Source organism: Oncorhynchus mykiss, chromosome 19, assembly GCF_057628025.1.
Source record: "Oncorhynchus mykiss isolate SJ-2025 chromosome 19, ASM5762802v1, whole genome shotgun sequence".
In the NCBI taxonomy this organism is placed as follows: Eukaryota; Metazoa; Chordata; class Actinopteri; order Salmoniformes; family Salmonidae; genus Oncorhynchus; species Oncorhynchus mykiss.
In genome coordinates, this window is record NC_143040.1 from 5,340,734 (window position 1) to 5,360,240 (window position 19,507).

General features: G+C 45.6%; 2 protein-coding genes across 7 annotated transcripts in view; one reads left to right on the forward strand and one right to left on the reverse strand.

Moving 5' to 3' along the window:
- Positions 1 to 501: 501 nt before the first annotated feature.
- LOC110519864 (receptor-type tyrosine-protein phosphatase delta) overlaps positions 502 to 19,507 on the reverse strand; it is a 275,027-nt gene continuing 256,021 nt past the window's right edge. For 5 of the 6 annotated variants that reach the window (XM_090209954.1, XM_090209953.1, XM_090209952.1 and 2 more), the window contains 5 exons: positions 11,661 to 11,787; positions 8,983 to 9,108; positions 8,692 to 8,846; positions 8,299 to 8,434; positions 502 to 4,510 (listed from right to left, as the gene is read on the reverse strand). In XM_090209954.1, coding sequence (XP_090066080.1) covers positions 4,442 to 4,510; positions 8,299 to 8,434; positions 8,692 to 8,846; positions 8,983 to 9,108; positions 11,661 to 11,787 — 613 coding nt within the window. In that variant the 3' untranslated portion in view covers positions 502 to 4,441. The remainder of the gene's footprint in view (positions 4,511 to 8,298; positions 8,435 to 8,691; positions 8,847 to 8,982; positions 9,109 to 11,660; positions 11,788 to 19,507) is intronic. The other variant, XR_016488744.1, reaches the window with a different exon arrangement.
- On the forward strand, positions 12,195 to 16,666 carry LOC118947670 (uncharacterized). The gene is made up of 2 exons (XM_036972587.2): positions 12,195 to 12,216; positions 15,723 to 16,666. Exons 1-2 carry the CDS (start codon positions 12,195 to 12,197, stop codon positions 16,583 to 16,585), a joined length of 885 nt encoding a protein of 294 aa, XP_036828482.1. The 3' UTR covers positions 16,586 to 16,666.

Here is a 19,507-nt window from a genome sequence, read left to right on the forward strand (position 1 = left end):
ACTGGTTAGTATACACTGGAGTACACTGTTTAGTATCTACAGTAGTACACTGTAGTATACACTGTTTAGTATACACAGGAATACACTGTAGTATACACTGGTTAGTATACACTGGAGTACACTGTTTAGTATCTACAGTAGTACACTGTAGTATACACTGGTTAGTATAACCTGTATACATCACTGTCTGGTGAAAAAGTTGAGTGTTTTGATAGCAGCAGAATCATACTTAGTTGGTACCTGGTCATTCAAAATGGCCGCCATGTCAAAATGGCTGCCATGTATTGGCCTTGGTACTGAGGATTTAGGGCTAGGAGTTTAGAGTTTGGTCCTGGTCAGGTCACATGGTCAGGAAAGGAAATACTCCTAGCCCCACCTATGATTATGAGATAATGAGAAGACGAGAGTCCAGCAACCCAGTAAGGATTGATAGAGTTAAATAGAGAGAGAGAGAGACTGCAGGAACACAAAACATGACAGAGTGAGTGAGTGACACGTCGATAACGGGGTGTAAAAGTCAACTGTAAACCATTTGACTTTGCTTTGATTGTACACATTAAAACAGTAACACAGCTTTGACAACAACAACAAACAAAAAACTACAATACAAAATACATTTGTTGTGACCTTGTCGCCATCGTAGGACGAGACAAAGTCACAAGTCTGTAGTAAAAACTGAAAAAAGATACTTACAGATCTAATATAGTACTACAAAACGAGATGGATGTTGTTTATTAAACTCTGTGGGGATTTTTAACCCCTTTCCCAATTCCACTCCAATAGTGACACTTAGGCAGGTATTCAATCAAACTTGCATTTAGAAATGTTTACACAGTGTCTTCACGTACCCACACGTCTGTGAGTTGGAAGCATCTACCTGGCTGTGGTGTCTACCTGTCCGTGGAGTCTACCTGACTGTGGTGTCTACCTGGTTGTGGAGTCTACCTGGCCGTGGAGTCTACCTGGCTGTGGAGTCTACCTGTCCGTGGAGTCTACCTGGCTGTGGAGTCTACCTGGCCGTGGAGTCTACCTGGCTGTGGAGTCTACCTGGCCGTGGAGTCTACCTGTCAGTGGAGTCTACCTGGCCGTGGAGTCTACCTGTCCGTGGAGTCTACCTGTCAGTGGAGTCTACCTTGCCGTGGAGTCTACCTGTCCGTGGAGTCTACCTGGCCGTGGAGTCTACCTGTCAGTGGAGTCTACCTGGCTGTGGAGTCTACCTGTCCGTGGAGTCTACCTGGCTGTGGAGTCTACCTGTCAGTGGAGTCTACCTGTCAGTGGCGTCTACCTGGCCGTGGAGTCTACCTGTCCGTGGAGTCTACCTGGTTGTGGAGTCTACCTGGTTGTGGAGTCTACCTGTCCGTGGAGTCTACCTGTCAGTGGCGTCTACCTGGCCGTGGAGTCTACCTGGCCGTGGAGTCTACCTGTCAGTGGAGTCTACCTGTCAGTGGAGTCTACCTGTCAGTGGAGTCTACCTGGTTGTGGAGTCTACCTGTCAGTGGAGTCTACCTGGCTGTGGAGTCTACCTGGCTGTGGAGTCTACCTGTCAGTGGAGTCTACCTGGCCGTGGAGTCTACCTGTCCGTGGAGTCTACCTGGCTGTGGAGTCTACCTGTCCGTGGAGTCTACCTGGTTGTGGAGTCTACCTGTCAGTGGAGTCTACCTGGCTGTGGAGTCTACCTGGCCGTGGAGTCTACCTGTCAGTGGAGTCTACCTGGCTGTGGAGTCTACCTGTCCGTGGAGTCTACCTGGTTGTGGAGTCTACCTGTCAGTGGAGTCTACCTGGCTGTGGAGTCTACCTGGCCGTGGAGTCTACCTGGCCGTGGAGTCTACCTGGCTGTGGAGTCTACCTGGCCGTCGAGTCTACCTGTCAGTGGAGTCTACCTGGCCGTGGAGTCTACCTGTCCGTGGAGTCTACCTGGCCGTGGAGTCTACCTGTCAGTGGAGTCTACCTGGCCGTGGAGTCTACCTGCCAGTGGAGTCTACCTGTCAGTAGAGTCTACCTGTCAGTGGAGTCTACCTGTCAGTGGAGTCTACCTGGCCGTGGAGTCTACCTGTCAGTGGAGTCTACCTGTCAGTGGAGTCTACCTGTCAGTGGAGTCTACCTGGCTGTGGAGTCTACCTGCCAGTGGAGTCTACCTGTCAGTAGAGTCTACCTGTCAGTGGAGTCTACCTGTCAGTGGAGTCTACCTGTCAGTGGAGTCTACCTGGCCGTGGAGTCTACCTGTCAGTGGAGTCTACCTGGCCGTGGAGTCTACCTGGCCGTGGAGTCTACCTGGCCGTGGAGTCTACCTGTCAGTGGAGTCTACCTGGCTGTGCAGTCTACCTGGCCGTGGAGACTACCTGTCAGTGGAGTCTACCTGTCAGTGGAGTCTACCTGGCTGTGGAGTCTACCTGTCAGTGGAGTCTACCTGTCAGTGGAGTCTACCTTGCCGTGGAGTCTACCTGTCCGTGGAGTCTACCTGTCAGTGGAGTCTACCTGTCAGTGGAGTCTACCTGGCCGTGGAGTCTACCTGTCAGTGGAGTCTACCTGGCTGTGGAGTCTACCTGTCAGTAGAGTCTACCTGTCAGTGGAGTCTACCTGGCTGTGGAGTCTACCTGTCAGTAGAGTCTACCTGGCTGTGGAGTCTACCTGTCAGTGGAGTCTACCTGGCCGTGGAGTCTACCTGGCCGTGGAGTCTACCTGTCAGTGGAGTCTACCTGGCCGTGGAGTCTACCTTGCCGTGGAGTCTACCTGTCCGTGGAGTCTACCTGGCCGTGGAGTCTACCTGGCCGTGGAGTCTACCTGGCCGTGGTGTCTACCTGGCCGTGGAGTCTACCTGTCCGTGGAGTCTACCTGGCCGTGGAGTCTACCTGGCCGTGGAGTCTACCTGGCCGTGGAGTCTACCTGTCAGTGGAGTCTACCTGGCTGTGGAGTCTACCTGTCAGTGGAGTCTACCTGGCAGTGGAGTCTACCTGGCCGTGGAGTCTACCTGGCCGTGGAGTCTACCTGTCAGTGGAGTCTACCTGGCTGTGGAGTCTACCTGTCAGTGGAGTCTACCTGGCTGTGGAGTCTACCTGTCAGTAGAGTCTACCTGTCAGTGGAGTCTACCTGGCTGTGGAGTCTACCTGTCAGTAGAGTCTACCTGTCAGTGGAGTCTACCTGTCAGTGGAGTCTACCTGGCTGTGGAGTCTACCTGGCTGTGGAGTCTACCTGGCAGTGGAGTCTACCTGTCAGTGCAGTCTACCTGGCCGTGGAGTCTACCTGGCCGTGGAGCCTACCTGGCCGTGGTAGGTGTTTACATCACCCCTATAACCATTCTGTCATGTCATTTGATCATTTGACTAAGGGTAAAATAAACAGCTACTGCGTAAATACCGGAATGCGGATTTGATTGAATCAAGCTCATTATTACTTAGTACTGTAGAAATATCTTCCTCCTCTTCCTCTTCTTCCTCTTCCTCCTCCTCATCTTCCTCCTCCTCTCCTTCTTCATTCACCTGAAACAACACTCCGGGGCCCAAAGAAATGTCCTCCTGGTGTGTTTCATGATCTATGATTCCAAGGTGTCTCGTTTCGTTAATACTGTTTGTTCCATTCAGTTCCACTCGTCAAAAGTCTCTGCATCGTCCCCACAATGTTCAATCAATCAATCCCTGACGAAAAACAGAAAGTGGACTTTCTTGATAAAAATAACAGAAAATGTCCAAAGTTGATTTGATGCTGTGTTTGTCATCTTACTGTAGTCCAGTACATATCCAGGTGGGTGTTGCTTATTACCTTTACCATGTAAAGACTTGTTCCCCTAACTGTCTATCTTTACCATGTAAAGACTTGTTCCCCTAACTGTCTATCTTTACCATGTAAAGACTTGTTCCCCTAACTGTCTATCTTTACCATGTAAAGACTTGTTCCCCTAACTGTCTACCTTTACCATGTAAAGACTTGTTCCCCTGTGAAAGAAGTGAGTTCCCCTAACTGTCTACCTTTACCATGTAAAGACTTGTTCCCCTGTGAATGAAGTGAGTTCCCCTAACCGTCTACCTTTACCATGTAAAGACTTGTTCCAATATCAATCCATTGAATCCTCAATCCATTGTTAAGTAGTGCCAGTTCGCGTCCAAAATGGTGCCTTATTCCCTATATAATGCACAAAGTAGTGCACTTCTGACTGAGTAGTGAGTGGGTTTGGGTTGGGGTCTGGAGGTATCTCCCGGTCAGACACGCAAATATGGCTCAGTTTAGGTGCTCGTTTTGGGGGAGGAGTGGCGCCATGGGTGCCCTGCCCTCTGGAGGTGGTGGAGGCCTAATCTCAAATGGCCCCTATTCCCTGTGAGGCTAATCAGTAGTGCACTACTTTTGAGTGTAAACACTGGGCCAAAGAAGTGAGAATACACTGTGGTCTAAAGTAGTGCACGCCACAGGGAGTTAGGGTGTTGTTTGGGACTCAGGCCAGAGGGAGGGATTATGTTGCATAGTGGTCGAAGCTACCCAGATACTCCAGACCGGCCCGGTAACAGAACTGGTACTGGTCCTGAAACAAACAGATCAACAACAACACACCTATTACAATCATCATCAACAACAACAACATCATACCTATTACAATCAACAACAACAACAACAACATCATACCTATTACAATCATCATCAACAACAACAACATCATACCTATTACAATCAACAACAACAACAACAACAACATCATACCTATTACAATCAACAACAACAACAACAACATCATACCTATTACAATCATCATCTACAACAACAACGACATCATACCTATTACAATCATCATCAACAACAACAACGACATCATACCTATTACAATCATCATCAACAACAACAACAACACACCTAATACAATCATCATCAACAACACACCTAATACAATGATCATCAACAACAACAACATCATACCTATTACAATCATCAACAACAACAACATACCTATTACAATCATCATCAACAACAACACACCTAATACAATCATCATCAACAACACACCTAATACAATGATCATCAACAACAACAACAACATCATACCTATTACAATCATCAACAACAACAACATACCTATTACAATCATCATCAACAACAACACACCTATTACAATCATCATCAACAACAACAACAACATCATACCTATTACAATCATCAACAACAACAACAACATACCTATTACAATCATCATCAACAACAACAACAACAACACACCTATTACAATCATCAACAACAACACACCTATTACAATCATCATCAACAACAACAACAACATCATACCTATTACAATCATCAACAACAACAACATACCTATTACAATCATCATCAACAACAACACACCTATTACAATTATCATCATCAACAACACACCTATTACAATCATCAACAACAACACACCTATTACAATCATCATCAACAACAACAACAACATCATACCTATTACAATCATCATCAACAACAACAACAACATCATACCTATTACAATCATCATCAACAACAACACACCTATTACAATTATCATCATCAACAACATACCTATTACAATCATCATCAACAACAACAACAACAACACACCTATTACAATCATCAACAACAACACACCTATTACAATCATCATCAACAACAACAACAACATCATACCTATTACAATCATCAACAACAACAACATACCTATTACAATCATCATCAACAACAACATACCTATTACAATCATCATCATCAACAACAACAACAACACACCTATTACAATCATCAACAACAACAACAACAACAACACACCTATTACAATCATCAACAACAACACACCTATTAGAATGATCATCAACAACAACAACACACCTATCACAATCATCAACAACAACACACCTATTACAATCATCATCAACAACAACACACCTATTACAATCATCATCAATATACTACTAGTAGTAGCAGCCACAGTAGTAGTAGTAGTAGCAGTAGTAGTATTAGCAGCAGCAGTAGCAGTACTAGCAGTTGTACTAGTAGTAGTAGTAGCAGTTGTACTAGTAGTAGTAGTAGTAGTAGTAGTAGTAGTAGCAGCAGTAGTAGTGGTAGTAGTAGCAGTAGTAGTAGTGGTAGTAGAAGTAGTAGTAGTAGTAGTAGTAGTAGTAGTAGCAGCAGTAGTAGTGGTAGTAGTAGCAGTAGTAGTAGTGGTAGTAGAAGTAGTAGCAGTAATAGTAGTAGTAGTAGCAGCAGCAGTAGTAGTAGTAGTATCAGCAGTAGTAATAGTAGTAGCAGCAGTAGTAGCAGCAGTAGTAGTAGTAGTTGCAGTAGTAGTAGTAGTAGTAGTAGTAGTAGTAGTAGTAGTCGTAGCAGTAGTAGTAGTAGCAGTAGTAGTAGTGGTAGCAGTAGTAGTACCAGCAGTAGTAGTAGTAGTGGTAGTAGTAGTAGTAGTAGTAGTAGTCGTAGTAGTAGTAGCAGTAGTAGTAGTGGTAGCAGTAGTAGTAGTAGTAGTAGTAGTAGTAGTCGTAGCAGTAGTAGTAGTAGCAGTAGTAGTAGTGGTAGCAGTAGTAGTACCAGTAGTAGTAGTAGTAGTGGTAGTAGTAGTAGTAGTAGTAGTAGTAGTAGTAGTCGTAGCAGTAGTAGTAGTAGCAGTAGTAGTAGTGGTAGCAGTAGTAGTACCAGCAGTAGTAGTAGTAGTAGTAGCAGCAGTATTAGTAGCAGCAGTAGTAATAGTAGTAGCAGTAGTAGTAATATCAGTTGTAGTATCAGTTGTAGTAGCAGAAGCAGTAGTATTAGCAGTAGTAGTAGTATCAGTTGTAGTAGTAGTAGCAGCAGCAGTAGTAGCAGTAGTAGTAATATCAGTTGTAGTAGTAGTAGTGGTAGTAGTAGTATCAGTTGTAGTAGTAGTAGTAGCAGCAGTAGTGGTAGCAGTAGTAGCAGAAGTAGTAGCAGTAGTAGTAGTATCAGTTGTAGTAGTAGTAGCAGCAGTAGTAGTAGTAGTAGCAGTAGTAGTAATATCAGTTGTAGTAGTAGTAGCGGTAGTAGTAGTATCAGTTGTAGTAGGAGTAGCAGTAGTAACAGTAGTAGTAGCAGTAGCAGCAGTAGTAGCAGCAGTAGTAGTAGCAGTAGTAGTAGCAGTAGTAGTAGCAGTAGCAGCAGTAGTAGCAGCAGTAGTAGTAGCAGTAGTAGCAGTAGTAGTAGCAGTAGCAGTAGTAGCAGTAGTAGCAGTAGTAGCAGCAGTAGTAGTAGCAGTAGTAACAGTAGTAGCAGTAGTAACAGTAGTAGTAGCAGTAGTAGTAGTAACAGTAGTAGTAGTAGTAGTAGCAGTAGTAGTAGTAGTAACAGTAGTGGTAGTAGTAGTAATAGTAGCAGCAGCAGTAGTAGTAGTAGTATCAGTTGTAGTAATATTATTATTATTAGTAGTAATAGTAGTAGTAGTAGTGGTAGTAGCAGTAGTAGTAGTAGTAGTAGTAATATTAGTTGTAGTAGTAGTAGTAATAGTAGTGGTAGTAGTAGTATCAGTAGTAGTAATAGTAGTAGTAGTATCAGTTGTAGTAGCAGTAATAGTAGTAGTAGTATCAGTAGTAGTAGTAGTAATAGTAGTAGCAGTTGTAGTAGTAGTAGCAGTAGTTGTAGTAGTAGTAGTAGTAGTATCAGTAGTAGTGATAGTAGTAGTAGTATCAGTAGTAGTAATAGTAGTAGTAGTAGTAGTAGTAGTATCAGTAGTAGTGATAGTAGTAGTAGTATCAGTAGTAGGAATAGTAGTAGTAGTAGTAGTAGTAGTATTAGTAGTGGTAGTAGTAGTAGTAGTAGCAGTTGTAGTAGTAGTATCAGTAGTAGTAATAGTAGTAGTAGTAGTAGTATCGGTAGTAGTGATAGTAGTAGTAGTATCAGTAGTAGTAGTAGTATCAGTAGTAGGAATAGTAGTAGTAGTAGTAGTAGTATCAGTAGTAGTAGTAGTAGTAGTATCAGTAGTAGTAGTATCCGTAGTAGTGATAGTAGTAGTAGTATCAGTAGTAGTAATAGTAGTAGTAGTAGTAGTAGTAGTAGTAGTAGTATTAGTAGTGGTAGTAGTAGTAGTATCCGTAGTAGTGATAGTAGTAGTAGTATCAGTAGTAGTAATAGTAGTAGTAGTAGTAGTAGTAGTAGTAGTAGTAGTAGTAGTATTAGTATTAGTAGTGGTAGTAGTAGTAGTAATAGTAGCAGCAGCAGTAGCTGGGCTGGTCAGTCCCTGTAGATGTGGCCCAACATTACAGACGCTACTAGTAGAAGTAGTAGTTCTCGTTCTCCAGACACACACCAAACCTAAAAAAAACAGTTGACTTTAGGATTACCGAGAGTTGAATATCTCACCTCAGTTTGAACCGTAGCAGGTCTCTGTGTTCGCAGCATCTTGACAGTCTGGAAGATGTCCACTACTCCTTCATATCTCATCCTCTCCAGAACAATACTCAGAGTGATGAAGACCCCTGTCCTCCCCACACCAGCACTGACGGACCACACAGGACAACACCACGGATTAGATCACAAAATGGCTGCCGTGCCTCATGCATTTCTCTGTGAATAGCGCCACATGTAAATATGTTCTGTGTCTATCTATTTTTATGTTTTTATTAAACATGTGCTTTATAAAAATCTGCTTGTTCAATGTTTGTACCTGTATTTTCAATATAAAAAAAAACATATATCTGGAGTTCGGTGACAACAAGTCAGATTAAAGAGGCGTTGAGGGAGGCGGGACCTTACCTACAGTGCACCGTGATTGGTCCGTCCTGGCCAAACTGCTCTTTAGTTTTGTGCACCTGGCCAATGAAATCAATGAACCCCTCCCCCGACTTTGGCACTCCTTGCTCCGGCCAATCAGTGAACTGGAACTGACGAACCGTCCGAGACTGGCCGTCCTGGGAAAAAAATAATCCACCAATCAGAACACAGGTTGATTAAACCACACAGTTTGACACTCACTCACTCACTCACTCACTCAGCAAAAACAGTTGTGAGAAATATCTGATCACAAACACTCCCTCCCCCACTCACCCTGGCATCGGTGACTTTGAACTCTCGTAGGATGTACTGGGGCATGTTGTACTCAGCCATGGGGTCCACCACAAAGTACTGGTACCTGGCAGAACGCTCTGCTGGCCAGTACTGATGGCACTTCTCCTGTAGGGGGAGACACAATGAGGGTTAACATAGCGTGCGTGTGTGTAACAGCCTGGGCTCGAACCAGGGACCCTCTGCACACATCGACACCACCCACACTCGAAGCATCGTTACCCATCGCTCCACAAAAGCCGCGGCCCTTGCAGAGCAAAGGGGAAACAACTACTTCAAGGCCTCAGAGCGAGTGACGTCAACGATTGAAACGCTATTAGCGCGCACCACCGCTAACTAGCTAGCCATTTCACATCCGTTACACTAACACGCTAGCATGCTAACACACTAGCATGCTAACACACTAGCATGCTAACACACTAGCATGCTAACACTCACTCTCGGTTACATGTGTAAAAAAATATATATATTTTAAAAAAATGTGTGTGTGCGAATAAACCAATGTCCTAACATTTTATATTAATGTCCTGAAAAGGAAAATAATAGCTTTTTTTTTCAGGTCCTGAATTTGTTCAAACGCAATTTTATTTTAAGAGTTAGAGTTAGGGGTTTTTAGGATTAGGGTTAGGGTTTTTAGGATTAGAGTTAGGGGTTTTTAGGATTAGGGTTAGGGGTTTTTAGGATTAGAGTTAGGGGTTTTTAGGATTAGGGTTAGGGTTTTTAGGATTAGGGTTAGGGTTTTGGGATTAGGGTTAGGGGTTTTTAGGATTAGAGTTAGGGTTTTGGAATTAGGGTTAGGGGTTTTTAGGATTAGAGTTAGGGGTTTTTAGGATTAGGGTTAGGGGTTTTTAGGATTAGAGTTAGGGGTTTTTAGGATTAGGGTTAGGGTTTTTAGGATTAGGGTTAGGGTTTTGGGATTAGGGTTAGGGTTTTGGGATTAGGGTTAGGGTTTTGGGGGTTAAGGTTAGGTTTAATGCTAGGATTAGGGTTAGGGTTTTTAGGATTAGGGTTAGGGTTTTGGGGGTTAAGGTTAGGTTTGCTAGGATTAGGTTTAGAGAAAATAAGATTTTTAATGGTCAAACATTTTTACACTACAAAAAGTCCTGAAATGTCACCAAAACAAAGCTGTGTGTGTGAGTGTGTGTCAGTGTTAATATTGTCAACAATAACTACAAGGAAAAATACTCGCCAACAACCTATTTTTCCTGACTGAAACTATGATGATAACGAGACCAGATGCCCTGGAGAAAAAAACTATAATTGTAACAAATTACTTTTAATTTTAGTCGATGAAAATGTGACGAGACGAGAATTCCACGTTAGACTAATGGACATTTTAATTTGACATGAATCTACTTTTCATCCGTTTTGTCCAATCCTAACCATGCATGCAGAATATGTTTTAATGTAGGCCTCTCATTGGCAGAATTAAAGTTGTGTGATCTGACTGAGCTGATCTGACTGGCTCTCCCACACAGCCCCCAGGCAGTCTCTTCAGTCACTCTTCAGTCACTCTTCAGTCACTCTTCAGTCACTCTTCAGTCTTTTGAACTGATGTGAAGCCAAGACACTGGACTTGTAACTAACCTCAACTCAAAACCATGTTTACTCTCTTACTTACATTGTAACTAACCTCAACTCAAAACCATGTTTACTCTCTTACTTACATTGTAACTAACCTCAACTCAAAACCATGTTTACTCTCTTACTTACATTGTAACTAACCTCAACTCAAAACCATGTTTACTCTCTTACTTACATTGTAACTAACCTCAACTCAAAACCATGTTTACTCTCTTACTTACATTGTAACTAACCTCAACTCAAAACCATGTTTACTCTCTTACTTACATTGTAACTAACCTCAACTCAAAACCATGTTTACTCTATTAATTACATTGTAACTAACTTCAACTCAAAACCATGTTTACTCTCTTAATTACATTGTAACTAACCTCAACTCAAAACCATGTTTACTCTCTTACTTACATTGTAACTAACCTCAACTCAAAACCATGTTTACTCTCTCTCTCTTCATTTCATGTTGGCCATGTTTTGCTTCGATCACATCTGAAGCTTTATGTGCTGTTATTCATTAATCTGTGTTGCCGCTCTTGAGGACTGATAATAACTAAAACTAGACTAAAGTTGTCCAGAGTTTAAGAGGACTGATAAAAACTAAAACTAACCAAGGATGAGATGACTAAAATGCGACTGAAACTAAAAGGTATTTTAAGGCTAAAACGACATCTAAAACAGCTGACACACAAACTAACACTGGTGTGTGTGTGTGTGTCTGTGTGTTCTGCTGGCCAGTACCGATGACACTTTTCCTGTAGAGGGACACACAATGAGGGTTAACACAGGGTGTGTGTGTGTGTGTGTGTGTGTGTGTGAGTGAGTGAGTGAGTGAGAGAGAGACAGAGAGACAGAGAGACAGAGAGAGAGAGAGAGAGAGACAGAGAGAGGAGAGAGAGAGAGAGAGAATGGTAGGTGTGGGTGTGTGTGTGTGAGAGAGAGAGAGAGAGAGAGAGAGAGAGAGAGAGAGAGAATGGTAGGTGTGGGTGTGTGTGTGTGAGAGAGAGAGAGAGAGAGAGAGAGAGAGAGAGAGAGAATGGTAGGTGTGGGTACATGCAGCGTGTGTGTGTGTGTGTTCTTACCCGTCCCATCTCCCTCAGTTTAGTCAACATGACCACTATGGTAGAGTTGTGTTCCCACAACATTCTCCAGTAGTCCTCAGTAGTCTCAGCCAGCGGGCCCTGGGTGGCTATATAAGCCCTCTGCTGCCTGTATAGAGAGACACACAAACACACTTTACAATCATCACACACACACAACACACACACACACACACACACACACTTTACAATCACCACACACACACACACACACACACACACACACACACATACACACACACACACACACACACACACACACACACACACACACACACACACACACACACACACACACACACACACACACACACACACACACACACACACAGGCACCCTTCTACCGAGGCCACGCCCTCCCCCACTTTCTACTGGTTGGATTTCTGTCCCAGGGTGATGATGCAGTCACCTGTACCTCAGTCACCGTGTGTTAGTGTCAGGACGGAGAAGTACGTTTCAATAACAGGAAGTCGGCACCAGAGCCCCAGGTCGATCCAGTGACTCTCCGTGTCAACGATGTCAACGTTGGACAGTCAGGGTAAGACCACAACCACAATAAAACATAACATCATCGTTTGTTATATACTATGTTTCTTCCTGTTGTAAAGCCACGCTCCTTCATGTCGTGAATAACCTCAGAGAGAGATTGTGGTGCCAACCGTTTACTGGCCGCAGTGTTGCAGCAAATAAACGACAGAGTCAATGACAAGATCTGCCCGACTTGACATTACAATAAAACCAGTCTGGTCTGACTCTGTGAGAAGCATATCTCTCTCTCTCTCTCTCTCTCTCTGTCTCTCTCTCTCTCTCTGTCTGTCTGTCTGTCTGTCTGTCTGTCTGTCTGTCTGTCTGTCTGTCTCTCTCTCTGTCTCTCTCTGTCTCTCCCTCTCTCTCTCTCTCTCTGTCTCTCTCTCTCTCTCTGTCTCTCCCTCTCTCTCTCTCTCTCTGTCTCTCCCTCTCTCTCTCTCTCTATCTCTCTGTCTCTCCCTCTCCCTCTCTCTCTCTCTCTCTCTCTCTCTCTCTCTTTCAGTTCATTAACTGTGTCAAAAGTTATGGATGAAGTGAAATGTGTTGAACACTGGTTGTCAGCAGCCCTTGGTGATGAGACGGTTGTTTTATTAGAGGTTATTATGATGACACCAGGTTTCTGGATCTGTGTCTGACTGACAGAGTTTTAGGAACCATGGTGAACTACTAGACTAAAACGAGCCCTGACACCGATGCCAGATCACATTGCTAGCGGTAACATTAAAACGAGCCCTGACACCGATGCCAGATCTCATAGCCAGCGGTAACATTAAAACGAGCCCTGACACCGATGCCAGATCACATAGCCAGCGGTAACATTAAAACGAGCCCTGACACTGATGCCAGACCACATAGTTAGCGGTAACATTAAAACGAGCCCTGACACTGATGCCAGACCACATAGCTAGCGGTAACATTAAAACGAGCCCTGACACTGATGCCAGACCACATAGCTAGCAGTAACATTAAAACGAGCCCTGATGCTGATGCCAGACCACATAGCTAGCAGTAACATTAAAACGAGCCCTGATGCTGATGCCAGACCACATAGCTAGCGGTAACATTACATTTCAGTTTATTGTAGTAAAAGTGTTATTTCCTACCATCTCTCAGACTGTCCTGTCAGAAACCGTCCTACCATGTCTCAGACTGTCCTGTCAGAAACTGTCCTACCATCTCTCAGAGTCCTACCATCTCTCAGACTGTCCTGTCAGAAACTGTCCTACCATGTCTCAGGCTGTCCTGTCAGAAACTGTCCTACCATCTCTCAGAGTCCTACCATCTCTCAGACTGTCCTGTCAGAAACTGTCCTACCATGTCTCAGCCTGTCCTGTCAGAAACAGTCCTACCATCTCTCAGAGTCCTACCATCTCTCAGACTGTCCTGTCAGAAACTGTCCTACCATGTCTCAGACTGTCCTGTCAGAAACCGTCCTACCATCTCTCAGACTGTCCTGTCAGAAACTGTCCTACCATCTCTCAGGCTGTCCTATCAGAAACCATCCTACCATGTCTCAGGCTGTCCTGTCAGAAACCGTCCTACCATCTCTCAGACTGTCCTGTCAGAAACCATCCTACCATCTCTCAGACTGTCCTGTCAGAAACTGTCCTACCATGTCTCAGACTGTCCTGTCAGAAACCGTCCTACCATCTCTCAGACTGTCCTGTCAGAAACAGTCCTACCATCTCTCAGACTGTCCTATCAGAAACCATCCTTACATCTCAGACTGTCCTATCAGAAACAGTCCTACCATGTCTCAGGCTGTCCTATCAGAAACCTTCCTACCATCTCTCAGACTGTCCTGTCAGAAACCGTCCTACCATCTCTCAGGCTGTCCTGTCAGAAACCGTCCTACCATGTCTCAGCCTGTCCTGTCAGAAACCGTCCTACCATCTCTCAGACTGTCCTGTCAGAAACCGTCCTACCATCTCTCAGGCTGTCCTGTCAGAAACCGTCCTACCATCTCTCAGACTGTCCTGTCAGAAACCGTCCTACCATCTATCAGGCTGTCCTGTCAGAAACCGTCCTACCATCTCTCAGGCTGTCCTGTCAGAAACCGTCCTACCATCTCTCAGACTGTCCTGTCAGAAACCGTCCTACCATCTCTCAGGCTGTCCTGTCAGAAACCGTCCTACCATGTCTCAGGCTGTCCTGTCAGAAACCGTCCTACCATCTCTCAGGCTGTCCTGTCAGAAACCGTCCTACCATCTCTCAGGCTGTCCTGTCAGAAACCGTCCTACCATGTCTCAGACTGTCCTGTCAGAAACCGTGGTTATTTGTTAGGAATGTGCCATGCTAGTTGTATATTAAACTGATGTTGACTGGCTTCTTAATAAACATGTATCTATTGTCTTCTCCTCTCACCCCCCCCCCACCTCTCTCTCTCCCTCCCTCCCCCCACCCCTCCCTCTCCCTCCCTCTCTCCCTCCCCCAACCCCTCCCTCCCCCAACCCCTCCCTCCCCCAACCCCTTCCTCTCCCTCCCCCAACCCCTCCCTCCCCCAAACACTCCCTCCCCCAACCCCTCCCTCTCCCTCTCCCTCTCCCTCCCCCTCCCTCTCCACCAGCCCTGGTTAATATGTATACGAGTCTCTAGTATTTAAAATATTTTTTTCCCTGTGTTTTTGAGTATTTTCAAATCCACAGCCCAAAACAAGGACTTTTATTTCAGTATTGTAATGGTTATTTGTAAAAAAAAAAAAAAAAAAAAATAGTCAACCAAATTGTATTTTAAAAGTATTTTCAAATACTTATTTCAAATACCTGGGTTAAATGCATGGGAGAGTATTTGAGCCTGTGTATTGGCATTGTTCTAATACTTTTCAAATGAATGTATTTATTTTAAGGTATCCGAATACATACTTCAAATGTATGTGAAAGTAACTGAGATATTTAAATAGTACTTGAACCCAGGTCTGCTCTGTACCCCTCTCACCCCCACCCCCCTCTCTCTCTACCCCTCCCACCTCCACCCCTGTTCACGCCCTCTCTCTCTCTCTCGCTCTCCCTCCCTCTCTCTCTCTCTCTCTCTCTCTCTGTCTCTCTCTCTCTCTCTCTGTCTCTCCCTCCCTCTCTCTCTCCCTCTCTCTCTCTGTCTCTCTCTCTCTCTCTCACCCCCACCCCTGTTCACGCCCTCTCTCTCTCTCTCCCTCCCTCTCTCTCTCCCTCTCTCTCTCTCCCTCTCTCTCTCTCTGTCTCTCTCTCCCTCCCTCCCTCTCTCTCTGTCTCTCTCTCTCTCTCTCCCTCCCTCTCTCTCTCCCTCTCTCTCTCTCTCCCTCTCTCTCTCTCCCTCTCTCACCCCCACCCCTGTTCACGCCCCTCTCCCCCCCCCCCCTCTCTCTCTCTCTCTCCCTCTTTCTCTCTCTGTCTCTCCCTCTCTCTCTCTCCACCCCTCTCTCTGTCTCTCCCTCCCTCTCTCTCCACCCCTCTCTCTCCCTCCCTCCCTCTCTCCACCCCTCTCTCTCCCTCTCCCCCCCCCCCCCTCTCCCCCTCTCCCCCTCTCCCCCTCTCCTGATAGATATCTGGAAAGCCGTAGGAGCAGCGGTGCTGGGCTTCATCTCTGGCGTACCTGGAGGTTACCTTCTGTCCTCCACAATGGCGGCAGAACTCGGTGGCCTGGGGCCTCCACCAGAAGACATTAACAAGGGAGAATCAGAGGCAGACAAAGGGCTCGTCACCTTCCTGACCCTCTTGATAGCAATGTTCCTGATGTTGTTTCTGCCCATGGCAGTAGGAGGAATACTGTGCCTCGCTGCCTCCATGGCAATCAGGAAGGCTGGGGAGACGGAGCCGGACGCTACGGAGGTGGCAGCGGTCGTAACAGTGGTTCTGATGGGGACCTCTGCTATCTGCGGAGGTGTGGGGTTCCTCTTGGAAACAGCCGTTGGAGAACTGACTGACGTCCTCACCGTGTACCAATACACGGTAGAAATGGCTGTGAAAGTCATCTTCATCGTCGTGTCTCCTTTCATGGCTGCGTTGGCTGCAGGGGTGTCGGTTCAGTTCGGTAAAGGAGCAGTCAAACTGAGGGCGGCAGCAGGCATAGGAACAGGGATTTTAGCAGCCTTGAAGTCCCAGTCTATCCTGGGGCATTGGGGCACGATGGGGGCTCTGTTTGGTCCGGCGGCGGCTGCGGGGGTGGCTCTGTCTGCGGCTCTAAGGCGCAGCAGTAGCAGCTACGGGAAGGCAGGGAGACTGGGGGCCACACTGGGGGCCATGTGCGCCACGTGGTTCGGGAGATGGACTCTGAGTTATTTCACGGTGTGGATTTTAATATGGATCTTTCTGATTTCGCTGCTGTCCTTAGTGGTTGTGGATCCCACCAGACCGGCTAATCAAGGGGAAAGAATCTCAGATACAATGTCAGCGGAGGAGATATAGTCTCTACATGTTTCTTTATACCCATTTGAGACAGTAGGTGTGCTACCTGTAAAAAAAAAAAAAAATCTAAGGCCATGTTTATATGAGCCCCTTTCATCGAAGCCCTTAGTGGCCACTCCCGAGTTGTTTTACTCCCGAGTGGCGCAGCGGTCTAAGTCACTACATCTCAGTTGCTAGAGACGTCACTACAGACCCTGGTTCGATTCCAGGCTGTATCACAACCGGGCCGTGATTGGGAGTACCCACAGGGCGGCGCGCAATTGCGCCGTCCAGGTTTGACCGGGGGGGGGGGGCGGTAGGCCGTCATTGTAAATAATAATTTCTTCTTTAACTGACTTGCCTAGTTAAATAAATACATTTTGGGTGGTGAACCCCTTTTATACATATCAGAGGGTAACTGGTCGATTGGGAAGGGTGGGGACACTGTTAAACCATGGGGGCTGTTTGCAGTTCAAATTAGGGAGGTTTTAAACAATGGAAGTGTTAATGAAGCAGAGAACCATTCACACAGACTCAAACCTGCATTTTGGTTCCAGGGTCTGTGAAAACGCAGGAACCATGACTAGTGGTTTTTATTTCTCTATGTGTTGTTTTCACACCCTATCCATTTCAGATATACCAATAACCTGGTAGAAAACATGCAGGCCTGGTAAATTAGTGGGATTTTGGTCTGTGTGTGAAAGGGATATATGTTCATGCCTTATTTGAATACAATGTTATCACCTGTATATACAGGACTCCAGGTCATCATTGCATTTATCACCTGTATATACAGGACTCCAGGTCATAATTGCATTTATCACCTGTATATACAGGACTCCAGGTCATCATTCTATTTATCACCTGTATATACAGGACTCCAGGTCATCATCATATTTATCACCTGTATATACAGGACTCCAGGTCATCATTATATTTATCACCTGTATATACAGGACTCCAGGTCATCATTATATTTATCACCTGTATATACAGGACTCCAGGTCATCATTGTAAATAAGAATTTGTTCTTAACCGACTCGCCTGGTTAAACAACGGTTAAATATAAAATATAAAAATTGTGAATGGAATGGGTTTTGTTTGAATATGATTGAAATATTGCATGCTGGGTATTATTTTGCTTGTTGGGTCAATCTCTATGTATGATATTTTCTCCCCTTGTTGTTAAAGAAATTGATATAATTGTCTTTTTCAAAAACTGTATCTACCCTTGTTTTTATATATATCTCCAGAAAATATGTTTATAAACTAAAAAAAACAATTAAATAAATGTTTGTTTTGAATTTATTTTGAATAATGTTATGGGTAGGCAACTCCAGTCCTCGAGGTGTCACACTTGTCCCCATCCCTAGCAAACACAGCTGTTTAATCAAATTGCATCGAAACTGAAGATCATGATTAGGTGATTTTTGGAGTCAGGTGTGTTAGCTGGGGCAAAACTGTGACACCAATCAGGCCCACAAGGACTGGAACTGCCCACCCTTGTAGAGGATGACGACATTACAGACACCTGCCCAGCTCGCACAGCACCTGGATAGGGTGCGTTCCAGGATGACGATATTACAGACCCCTGCCCAACTCTCACAACACCTGGATAGGGTGCGTTCCAGAATGACTACATTACAGACACCTGCCCAGCTCTCACAGCACCTGGATAGGGTGCGTTCCAGGATGACTACATTACAGACCCCTGCCCAGCTCTCACAGCACCTGGATAGGGTGCGTTCCAGGATGACTACATTACAGACCCCTGCCCAGCTCTCACAGCACCTGGATAGGGTGCGTTCCAGGTCGACGACATTACAGACCCCTGCCCAGCTCTCACAGCACCTGGATAGGGATGCATTCCAGGATGACTACATTACAGACCCCTGCCCAGCTCTCACAACACCTGGATAGGGTGCGTTCCAGGATGACTACATTACAGACCCCTGCCCAACTCTCACAACACCTGGATAGGGTGCGTTCCAGAATGACTACATTACAGACCCCTGCCCAGCTCTCACAGCACCGGGATAGGGTGCGTTCCAGGATGACTACATTACAGACCCCTGCACAACTCTCACAACACCTGGATAGGGTGCGTTCCAGGATGACTACATTACAGACCCCTGCCCAGCTCTCACAACACCTGGATAGGGTGCGTTCCAGGATGACTACATTACAGACCCCTGCCCAACTCTCACAACACCTGGATAGGGTGCGTTCCAGGATGACAACATTACAGACCCCTGCCCAGCTCTCACAACACCTGGATAGGGTGCGTTCTAGGACGACTACATAACAGACCCCTGCCCAGCTCTCACAACACCTGGATAGGGTGCGTTCCAGGATGACGACATTACAGACCCCTGCCCAGCTCTCACAACACCTGGATAGGGTGCGTTCCAGGATGACTACATTACAGACCCCTGCCCAGCTCTCACAACACCTGGATAGGGTGCGTTCCAGGATGACGACATTACAGACACCTGCCCAGCTCGCACAGCACCTGGATAGGGTGCGTTCCAGGATGACGATATTACAGACCCCTGCCCAACTCTCACAACACCTGGATAGGGTGCGTTCCAGAATGACTACATTACAGACACCTGCCCAGCTCTCACAACACCTGGATAGGGTGCATTCCAGAATGACTACATTACAGACCTCTGCCCAGATCTCACAACACCTGGATAGGGTGCGTTCCAGAATGACTACATTACAGACACCTGCCCAGCTCTCACAACACCTGGATAGGGTGCGTTCCAGAATGACTACATTACAGACACCTGCCCAGCTCTCACAACACCTGGACAGGTGAGTAAACATATCAGCTAACCACATCATCTACCACAGCAATCTGACGCCAGACTGCACAGTCAATGACGTGACATGGTTTCATGCAATGAAAAGTCTGTAAATGTAGCAGGGCCTGGAATG